The sequence below is a fragment of the Ciconia boyciana genome, chromosome 2 (assembly GCF_034638445.1).
Source record: "Ciconia boyciana chromosome 2, ASM3463844v1, whole genome shotgun sequence".
In the NCBI taxonomy this organism is placed as follows: Eukaryota; Metazoa; Chordata; class Aves; order Ciconiiformes; family Ciconiidae; genus Ciconia; species Ciconia boyciana.
Genome location: NC_132935.1, coordinates 97,642,463 through 97,654,130, shown reverse-complemented (window position 1 = coordinate 97,654,130; position 11,668 = coordinate 97,642,463). Strand labels below are relative to the sequence as shown.

The window sequence follows — 11,668 nt, the reverse complement described above, 5'->3', positions numbered from 1 at the left end:
GGCAGAGTGCATGAATGTGGTTCAGCTGCAGGGCAGCAGCAGATTTGAGCTGGGGTGTGGTACCAAGCAGATGGAAAATGGTATTTCCCTAAACCATCCCGCAAGATCTGCAGCAGCACATCTGCCTGTGCCCCACGTGCTCCTTCTTTCTTCCTCAGCCAAAAAGTTTGGGGCTGAATTTCCTGTTCTATTGAACCTTCGGTAGGTGTTCATACCCGTGGAGAAAAGGCACAAGATACCACTTTTCCAGTGTATTTGCTCGCTGCATCACACTGGCAGCGAAATAAGAAAGACTCCATGAAGTGTGGGGTGTTAGACTTCAGATCCTATCTGGCGCTCATCCTTTCTTTGCGGTGTTTCTACATGCGAACTTCATGCCTTATCTAGGCTGTATCTTGCTTCTTGTATATGGGAAAACAAAGCAGATGGTCTCAGTCTGTGGGACAGGTGTCCACATCAGAAAACTGTCACCGTACTTGACACCTTCCCAGCCATACTGGCCAAGATCCTCCAGAAAAAAAAACCCCATACCTTGCCATTTTGCATACATTTACATTCATTTGCATGCATTCGGGCGCCTACTGAGCAGAAGCACATGCCTTCCCATTTTTAAAGTTGCACTGTAGCAAAACCTCGGAAAGACTGGTGTGAAGATAACTTGTTAGGTGCTGACTGCCTGGTGCCTTTGGTATGCAAATCACTAATAAAAAGGGCCCTTCCATGCCATAGTCCTATTCTGTTCCTGCCTTTTGTCACAGGGATGAGTCTTAACAAGGAGGAGCAGAGGAAGCAGCTCATGACAGCACCGCCCCTCCCCGGAAAGTCTGTAAATGCAATCGAAAACCCTTTTCTGCTAGATTTCCTAGGAAAAGACCGGTGACGTTGTCAGAGTCCAAAAACATATTCCCATCTTTTTTGTTTGTTTGTTTATTTTTTCTGGCAAGGGGTTTTCTCCTCCAACCTCAACCAACCACAAAAGGATCTACATCTTTATTTTTTCCTAAGTGAGGCAGAAATATTTCATTGGAATTGTGACGGCTGGAATGCCTGGGGAATCTGGATGCGGGTAATCTGAATTAGGGGAGAAGTCAATGAAACACAGGAGGATACTGAAGTGCCTTAGTGCAAGGGCTGTTTCCCAACATGCATGCACATTGCTGTCTGAGTTCATAGGAAATCATCCCACATGGAGCCTTACGTCCGGTATCAGGGGGAAAAAAAAATGCAAGAGAAAAACCAAAACAAACCAAAACACAGCAGATATTGCTCAACGCTGCCTGTAGGCCAGTTAGAAGGGGGGGGGAAGAGATCCCTTAATGCAGTCTGCTTGGCCGAAGCCCAGCCCTGCGCACCGGGACAGCATCCACAGGGGCGAGAAGAGCACCCCCTCTCCCCGTCCTGCGTGGGGAAGGTCCAGGCACGGGCTGGGGCACGGCACCTGCTCCCCACCATGGCCCTGTGAAACACTCAGGTGGCAATTACTGCTGACAGCACTGCAATTACGGAGACTCTGGCCCAAATAGGAAATGCCATGTGTATTTTCCAGTGCTAATTAGGGCTGCTTGGTGAGGCAGGAGGGGAGGGAAAAATGAGCATTTCCATGGGAACTTTTTTTGATTGCTTCATTTTAGGATCATTGCATGCGTATCAGTTCTTCTCTTCTGTACCCCAGCCCCGATGACGTGATAATGTCACGCCGGGGAAGAGGGGCTGTCTGAAGGTGAATGGCAGCAAGTAAAGAAAAGAAGCAGGTAGGCAAGACGCCCTGCTCCGTGCTTAGGGTTTGTCCCCCAAGACCTTTGCCCTGTGTCTCCATCCCTGCCAGAGCTTCAAAGTGACTTGGAGTTTGGCCGACCTGCCGTGCACGGTTGTGATGGATCCCAGCTATGTGGAGTGGCGTAAAGGCAGCAGAGCCTTTTCCCACAAAAATAATGTCAACGCTTGCAGTGATTTTTCAACCCCAAGGACCTTTGCCTACGAATTCTCTCAGCTTCCTTGCCACCTCCATAGCCTATCAACAAATCAACTCGTTTTTTTCTTTCACAGACCATTATGTTTCCCACTTCTTCCTTTGTCACAAGGAAAAAACAGTTGCAGAGGCTTCCCAGGCTGAGCTGGAGACATGGCTGCACCCATAGCTATGGCGAGGAAAATGCTGCTTGTTTTCACTTGCTACCCAAAGCACGGCAGCCTGTTACACAAAATCAGCAGCAAAGCTCCCCCCACTTTTACAGAAAAAAACCCCCAAAACTTATGTAACTCCACAACTAATCTTCGCTAATCTTGAGCAAGGCATTTAAATCCAGGGAATAAGCTTATTCTTCTCGCCCCCCCCGCCCCCCAGCCTATCTGTACAGTGAAAAGGGAAACAAATAGAAGCAAAGTTCACAGCCTTGTGAATATTCCTTTCAACGAGAGCAAAGTGGGAACGTGTCTCAAGTCTGCTCTGAAGTAAACCCTCCTGCCCTGCCGTTTCCCATGCACAGCAACCGAGGACCTTAAGAGAAAAGCTGCTTTTGGACCGATTATCACTTGCTCTTAGCTAAAACATGGAAATCTCTACTCTCACAATGTACCATTGCCTTGCTTTTGTCTGGTATTTTTTTGTTGCCTATTCAATCACACACATAAGAACAGAAGAGCGGCCATCTGAAGTGTTCCTTTACGGTGGGCAGTGGAAATATTTGACAGTCCTCAATCTGGTAAGCAAATCGTGTTGTACAGTGATACCAATATGTCTATTTGTTTGTCTGCCATCTGTGCCTCAAGACATATGCAGCTGGTATATTTGCTGCTGTTAAACTGCTTCCTTTAATGGTTTATACCCCAAAGGAAACTAAGTAGGGATCCATGCTTTAGCTGTGAAATGTATTCACAGGTTTTATGCAGAAAGAATATTGGCTGGCGAGCTGCTTGGCTTTCAGGAAGCACTCTGAAGCTAGCTGCCTCCTTGTAAAGGAGACAAGCTATCAGTGAGGAGAGGGACAGAAAGGTAGGGTATGTCCAGCCAGGACACGTGCAAGTTTGATGCACGTTATCTAACCCTTCATTCAATACGCCTTATAATGCTGCTTGGAGTTTTACTTCAAATTTTCAATAGGCTTTTATGTGCTGTAAATTACAGAAAAGGTAAAACAAAGCATAGCACGGTGCTAATTTAGTCATTCAAAGTACATGCTTGGTTTGACAGCAGTTGAGAGCACGAGGGAAAGAAATCCCAGCCTGCGGAGAGAGGTGCTTGTGACATTATATTTCATGTGTTTTAACAGAGCTATCAACTGCTTGCTGCATTTCCTAAAAGTACACAGGAAAACATAGACCATAATGTGTTCTTGTTCTCCTGATAGGCTAACGTTTCACAAGATAGAAATCAAAATGAAAGCACATGAGATACCCTGGGGGAGAAGGCTTGTTCACAGTCCAAGCGGTTCACCAGTGACTCGTGGCAGTGGTGGCAGTGGGGTGGAAAGACTGGGTGTGTGGAGAGGGTTCCTACAAGGGACAGATTTCAGGGACACTTGCTCATCTGAAGGATGACCGCAGGGACCTCTGTAGCCTTTTGTCCATTCTGTGTGACAGTCAGAGTTAAATATCAGTGGGAGGTCTGGCCCGGGCTATGTTTGTCTCTACTTTTACTCTTCAGAAGGAGACACCCCATGGTGGAGTTCAATGGAAACCTAAAGGCTCCCCAGCTCCAAGTGAGACCTTTGGAGACCTCCAGGGTGTTGGGAAATTTGGGTCCCTTCCAACCTCAGCCGTTCTGTGACTCTTGTGAAATATTTGCAACCAAGAGGCAGTGAATGGCACGTGAGGTGGCTACAACAGCCCGGGCTTCAGGGAGCCACAGCGCCCTTCTCAGTGGCCAAGCTGCCTGTGGAAGGATGAGGGCACATATATCGCTGCAGTCAGGATGGCATATGTATGGTTTGCTGCTATGTTGTCTTTATATCAGTACATCTAGGCTTTTTGTGTTGTTTTAAAAATTATTTTTTCTGAAATGCCAGCCATCAAATGGTCAGGATTAAACAACCTTAAGGATATTCAGTTCGTCCTGCTGGGACATATGTCAGTAGACTAAAACACCACCAGCCAAGTCCCAGGAAAGGGACTGCGTGCCCAGCTCCTCTCCTTTGTTTTTTGGGGAAAGCTGACACCATTAAAGTATCAGCCATACTTTCAGGCAAAACAGCATCTCCACCCCCATCACCTGGCACCATTATCATGAGATGTATCGCCCAGGATATTACACAGCTCCAAAGCATGAGATCAAGAGTAACCCATCTCCCAGTATTTTGGGATGCAGAAATACTAATTGGAATTATCATCCGGCTTCCCTTAGTGACCAGCAGTGGATGATCAGGGAAAGGCTGCACAAGACAAGAGCATGTGTAAGCATAAAATTAACTTTCCGTGGCTCTACCCTCACACTAGCATACCTACTTAGCCAGAAAATAAATCCAGGCCAAGGTAGCTAATACCCGTTCAAAGCCTTCCCTTCATCTATCTGAAGGAAAAACATACCTGTTTATACTTCTGGTACCTTCCCTATCCTGTGGCAATGAGTGCCACAAGGCAAGTGTGCATTGTGTGAAAGAGCAGTTCATTTCGTTGGTGTAAACCTGCTTCCTGACAACTTAATTGGATGCCTCTTTACTTCTGTGTTATAATTTAATCGTCCGTCCCTGTTCACTTTTTCTTTGCCACTCATCAGAGACCTCTACCATATTTTCCCTTTGGTTATTCTTTTCTGCAAGCTGGAATTCCGAGCCTTTTTCATCTCTCTTCACAAAGGGCTGCTTCTTTCATTAAATCATCCTCGTCACCCTAGTCACAGTAGTTTTTCTAGTTTCAGGAAGGGGTAAGTAGGGCAGGCTGCAGTGGTCGAGCTATGAGCACAGCATGGATTTATACAGTGGCCTAAAGGCATTTCCTTGTCTGTTGTTTATTTCTTAACAATTCTTAACTCTCTATTTGTCTTTTTTGATTACTGGTGAGCAAGGAGCCGGCAATTTGAGAGAGCTATCCACAGCGAGTCCAACATTTCTTTCCTGGATGGGTATAGTTAACTTAGAACCCACTGTCGAAAAATATATAATTGAAGTTCATTTTTTCTGAAATGCATTACATTGCATTTACCAACACTGATTTTCGCCTGCTATTTGATCTCTCAGGCACTCAGTATCCTGAGATTCTTTGGCAATTTTGCAGTCAGGCTTTGCTTTGACAGGAAAAAAAAAAAAAAGATTTACAAAGCTTTACCACCTCAGTGTTTGCTCCCTTCCCCAGCTCATTTACGGATCTGCTGAACAGCTCAGGTCTCATTAAATCTCCGTGAGCGAGGGCCCTTGCTCCACTTCTCCAGTCCTTTGTCTCTCATCTTTTAACCACTTATTGATCTGATCACAACGCTAAAACAGAGCTGTCAGCCAATGGGGAGATGGTTTGGGCTGAAGATGTTGCCTATCTATCTCTCATGCAGAAAATGTGGCAATGGGGCAGGGCATGCAAAATTACTCCTTCATGGCCAGTAGTCCTTCTTCCACAGAGATGTGGCTTTTTTCAAGAAAGGATTACCAAAAAGGGAAGGGGGCCTGGGGAGAGAAATGCCTTATCCCCCCTTCTCCCGCTGATCTGGACAGTGTTGGAATCTCCAGGTGGCAAAAGTTTCCTGACCCGCTGTATAAGAGAGAAAGAGGGTGAGAAGATAGTATGGCCCAGGGGGCCATGGAGCTCCCCGTGGGCCTCCACAGAACCTAGAAGAGTCGTCCCATGGTTTGGCATTAAACCACTCCCTGTTGCTTCTGGGGAACACCAAGGAACAAGAGGTGGCTGTCAACCACAGACATCCATCGGGTGCACACCCAATGCATTACATTTCTGCGCCTTTGGAATTAGTCCCAGGAAACTCCAGGGATGCCGGGAGGCACGGTCCCGGGGAAGAAGAGCAAGGAAAAGCTTCCCGCTGGGCTGTGCTGGTTCGGTGGAGCTGCCGCGCTGGGCAGGGCTGGGCTGTGCCTTGGAGGCTTCCCCAGAGCCAGGCAGGCAGGGCACTTGTCCAGCTCTTCTGCCTGTCTCCTGCCAGACTGCAGTTGCCTGTCTTCTGGCACCGGCTGGCTGAATCTCTTGGAAGTTTTGCCCCCAAAATTCCTTTTAGCTCTTTGAAATTGCATTTAAAAATTTCCTTCTGTGGAAAGCTGCTGTGGCTGGCTCGCTCTGATCCGAAATGGAAATACTGGGAAACGTGACATTTTCCGGGGATGGAAATGCAGCTTGACTCCTAGCTCTGCTGGAGGGATGCTGGAAGAATTTCTTCTAGATATGACCCTCTTTTAGCACCTCATTCAACTCCTCGCTAGTCACGCGGCTCTCCCAAGAGAGCTACAGCTCTGACGTTACTTCAGATTCATTTATCTAGTTAATGATCATAGCAATCAAGATTCAGAAAGGAAATATTTTTGTACGGGGAAAAAAAAAGATAAGTGGGTTTTGTATCAAAGGAGTTCATTGACAGATTATTGAACAAGCAGAAATGACAGATAAAACCAGTTTTGTATTCATTTATCTGTGACACAAAAGAGTACAAGCTGAATCATTCATTGCCTGAAATATCCAAGCTCATAAAAATCTGCTCACTGCTGTAAATCTATTAGTAAATCATTGCATAATGGGCACACTGCACCTTTAAAAAGTATAAATTGCATTCCTGCCCCATTTTATTCCTTATGCTTTTGTCTCTCAGAATTGAAATACTTTTCAATTCTCCTGAAATCTGTTTTTTATTTATTTCAGAATAGACCCAGTATTTAGTATACATATTTTCCAGGTCGCCATCACGTGAATGGCTGTTTGTCTACACTAAATGTTGACTGTTATGTCTAATAGCCTACTCAGAATATTGGATTTATCCCCCCTTAAGGGCAGAGCTTGGAGCCCAATTTATTTGTACTAGCTGGAGATTTCAATATACACATATGGCTAGATCTTTTACGCGAAAGTAAATCATGTCAGGTTAGTTAAACAGAAACACCCCTTTGATCACTGCAGCAGATAAAAATTAAGCTTTGTCTTTGTCACTATGACTCTCAGTTTGGAAAATCGATCTGGCCAAATTAAGCATTTCTACAGCACCTAGCGCCATGGAGCGCTGCGGGGTCTAGAGAGGAAAGCAGCATCTCTCCAACAGGGATAATCATATCCATATTCTCCTCTTTGGGTTAATCATTAGCTTTCTGAATGCTTCCAGTCTTCCTTCTGTTCGTGTGGGAATACTTTAGGGGATCCTCTTTATTTACAGCCAGCGGATTTATATTCCATGAACGGCTGCAATGGATTTGTGAGCGCCAGCACTGCTGTTTGGGAAATTCACAGGACATCTGGAATAATTTGATGTTTTCATGTCAATTTTTTTTATGTCAACATTTTCCCATTAGTGAAGGGCTGCGAGATTTGCACCTTTCTTACAGGAATAAGCCTGGAAGAGCACAGGTTTGGAGCTCTGACTCAAGTCTACTGGCGGTGCACCCTGCCAGACTGAATGTTACTAGGGACAGTGCTAGCTAGGTTCAGTTTTCTGGCTTGAAAATTACTTGTATATTCTTCCATTGCTCCTGGAAATCCAGGGTGATCATAACTGACTGAAACCCCTTTGAACCCAGAGTGATGGACAAGGGTAGAGCTATGTGCAGCGCAAAAACAAGCTCCTGAGGCTGAGTTCAAACTTCTTCAGGAGTTGTTCTTCTCCATGTTCAGCCAGAGAAACGGGTCAGGTTACACATTCAGATAAGCATTTTCCATATGGAAGATAACATTGTCCTCCCCTGCATATGACAGAATATTTACCAGGCTGAGAATGTGGCTGTTTTGGGACTGTTTCTTTTCAGAAATGTTTGTTTTAGTTAATTTTGAAGGGGGGGGGGAGGGAGAAGCAGCCTATCCTTGTCCCATGATTAATGTAAAGCTGAGCATGAACTAGATAATAATAGCCCCATCCTCTGGGAACCAGGCCTCTCCCTAATTGCTTTATTGGCAATTAGTCACCATGTGTCACCAGACTGTCACCACCCTCATGTTCATTTTTCATGCTTTTTACAGAAAGTTACTGCTGACTCTATGGGCTGTAACAAGGGCTTCTGCTTATTACTAGGCTTTTCTTAGCTCTTCAAGGACTTGGTTTTGGTCTCCTGGGGAGGCCAAGGACTAGGGCAGTCGTTTGGGTTGAACATGTGCTTGGGTCTAAGTATGCTGCGCCCCAGTACGGACTTTTCTGAACTAAACCTGTGACTTGGAGGGCTGAATCCCTACTGACTGAAATTGTGCCTGCAGTTACAGAGGCTAATTGTGATAATGGGGAGAGAGAGAGAGAGAGAAAACCACATTTAAAAGAGCTGGTTTGGGTGCCTCAGAATTGAACAAAACCATATGCAGGTTCTGATGAAGCTGCTTGGATTTTTTTATGTAAAAATGTGGCTGTTCACCCCATGCTCTTGAGAGGAAACACGGGGCTTTGCAGCTGAACTGGGTGGTGCGCGACCTCCGATACCTCATCCTGGGTGACCCTGGGCCAGTCACCCAGCCTGCGTCAGCACCTCCCTACCTCGACCACTGTGGGTCTGCGCAGGGAGGGGGGACACTCCACCAGTGTGGAGGGGGGCAGCTGGCTGCAGTCTACTGTGACGACCATCTGGACTGCGGAAAAGATAGGGAAGGAAGGATCTATCTTTTCCCTTTGCTGGGAAGCCACAAAATGGATGGGGGATGCTTGCGGATAACTGCAAGGATACTTTGGTCATGCAAACTACGGTCATTTTGCTCCCCAGGAAGACTCAGTCTCTGCAAACTAAAGCTTGCAGAAACCCTTGTTTGACAACAGGCACGGTGAAATCATAGTCCCCTCCTTCCCTCAGATATTTTGATAATAAAGGAATTTCTGATGGAAAAACATTGCACTAATTCTGTCCCCTCCCAAGCACCACCCTTCTCGGCTCCTTCAGAAACTGGTGAAGTAACCGTCCACAACTTCACGCACTTTGCTGTAAATAAATATCTGATTCAGAGTAAGATCATGGCAAAAGAGATCTCATCCTGAAAGCTGTAACACAGCCTCTTTCCATTTAAGCATTGCTAGCTGGTCCAGCGTTTGCAGTAGGCTGCATTTCCCATATTGCACCGCTCTGGGACAACCTAGCCTTAAAAAGAAGAGGCCGTCCTGTGAATTAACAGAACTGAACTAGACCCAGTGCTATATGCAGGGCAGCAAGAGAATATTCTTCTGCAAGGCTTTGTCTTTGTGCGTCTGACAAATCTGGTTCAGCTTGATCTGCTGTGTAGCGTTAGGAGAAAAAACAAAGTAATCAGAAAAGCAATATTGGCTTAAACCACAATATCGTGACAATTTCATACACAATTTGCGGAATTCTGGTTTGTCACTGTGCACTTACCTAGTTCTTTACCAAATCCTCCTAGCACCCTCCCCAAACAATCCCACTCTCATTACTTGTAAATTATTTAAAGAAAAAAAAACCACAACCCAAACAAAACACAACCCACCCCCCAACTCCAAAATTCATTAGTTATAAACAGTTTAACTTATTCACTTGTAGTTAGTGAAGTCTGGGTCTCTGAAATCCTTTCCTGAATCCCTCTGAGTTCAGCAAAAGAGGTTCTGGTTTTGATAACTTCTGCACCTAATGCTCATGTTAGAGCATTTTGAGCTACTTGGCACTGAGATTAACTGCACCACGAGTCCCCGGAGAGAAGGCCCTGTGTCGGCTAAATGGTGGGAGAAGCTATCTAGCAATTGCTTTACAGGAAACATTTCCTGGCATATTTTGTTCTCTCCTGCTCCTGCTCAGATACATTCGACGTAACAATTAGCATAGGACGTGTGAAGGAGCTGGCTTTCAACGTGTCCTTCCACCTCTCCCACCTGAATCACATCACACATCTCTGTTTAGTCCACTAAATGAGATACTGTTAAAGTTACCTCCTGAACAACTTTATTTAATCAGTTTCAGTTGGTAAAAAAGATTTAGCCAACAGCTATTTCCCTCACGTGGGCTTGCAACTCACGAACAAAACAGCTCCCTGAAGAGCAAGAACGGAGTTCATTGAGGAACGTGCTAATGAAAGCTGGATGAGTTTCCCTCATTAGGTGTAATTACTTTAGGTTTTGCAGGCTGTCTTCTATGGGGTGTCCTTCCTGGCTGATGTGTTGCGACTAATTAAGAAACTGCGATGTGCTAAGTGCGTAATTTCCAGCAGAGACCTTCTTTTCAGTGTCCTGGCTTTCCCAGTGTCCACAGTAAGTAACCTCTGTATGTAAAAATAATGTTTGCATAAATGGTTAGGGGTGTACTGCATCACATGCACGTGTATAAAACAGATAAGAACTGTGAGCTTTCTTTTACCATTTGAAAATGGATTTGGACTGTGTGCTGAGCCTGTCATGGTAGAATGCAAAGCCTCTTGCACAAACTTTAGGGTTGCTGTCCCTGAGCAAACACAGATTGACCCCGAAGGGTGAATGAGGTGTAACCCCCCCCCCCCCCCCCCCGTTAATCTCACGGTCCAAATAGCTGTGGATTTATCGACTTAGGGCATTTCTCTAAAGGGCAGCACAGGCCAGGAGGACATGAGAGGGTACCTAAGAGGCAGCAAAATCTCACATCTTCTCTGACTCCAGTGTGGCTTTAAATAAGCGCTGGAGAGAAACAGATTCACAGGACAATAATTATAGTCACAGCCTACATCAGATTCACCACGGATCACCTACTCCCTCACAGACAATGCTGTTTATCGAAATGCTGTTTATCTGGTGCTGCAGGTTGGACGGAAACCGATGGATTACTTATACGTGTAGGTACCACTCTGTGTGAGTGAAGCCTGCAGCCACCTCTGAATCTCAAAGGACTGAGAAGTGCTGCTTAAATCTGGCCCACAAGCAGCTCAGCCAGCTGGCTCACTAAAAAGTCCTGCCAGGGACGGAGACAGAGAGACTGGCTAATTTATCTTCCCTGCACAGCAGTATTCACGATGCTGCTGTCATATCCCCCCCCCGGCATCCTCACCATGCCCGCAGGAGAGAGGCACAGGGTAGCCTCATCTTCCAGCATCTCACACCCCTGATTTCCAACCCCGAGCACAAAGTGTGCTCAAACACAAAGCCAGGCCAAAAAAGTGCAAATCAGCTTCCAGGTATCGGTAACCAATTCCAGGGTTCATTTCCTCCAGTTAAGTTCTCCCACTGTAAATCCTCCTCTGTTGGGAAAAAAATGGGTGCCCACAGTGCAGCTTGCACCTGCAGGTTAGGAATTAGGCTTATGAATTTTGGAGATAAGGGTAAGTTTTATGTGAACTGTCTTACCAAGATCTCATTTTACTTTGTTACTGAGCAGAACAAATGCTGTGGCTTGACAGCCAATCCCTCGAGGAGAACTCCTGGACCATCAAAAGATCCCATCTGCAAAGGGAAAAAAAAAAAGTTTAAAGCTAATCTAGTATACCACAGAAAATGTCAGTGTTGGCAGTTTATAAAGGAGGTTTTTTTCTCACAGTATCAACACAGAACACTGCACCTCAGAGTAAATTCCTTTCTTTATGTTGTAACATGTGAGATACGTGAGTTTATCTGGCAATATCACCATTTTTCATGTAGGAGATGTTTCACCAT

At 45.6% G+C, this 11,668-nt stretch overlaps 1 protein-coding gene across 1 annotated transcript in view; it reads left to right on the top strand.

Annotated features, from left to right (window-relative positions):
• Nucleotides 1-2,549: 2,549 nt before the first annotated feature.
• Nucleotides 2,550-11,668, top strand: part of ADTRP (androgen dependent TFPI regulating protein) — a 32,292-nt gene continuing 23,173 nt past the window's right edge. Inside the window, exons 1-2 of the mRNA XM_072851387.1 lie at nt 2,550-2,702; nt 10,166-10,300. Coding sequence (XP_072707488.1) covers nt 2,550-2,702; nt 10,166-10,300 — 288 coding nt within the window. The remainder of the gene's footprint in view (nt 2,703-10,165; nt 10,301-11,668) is intronic.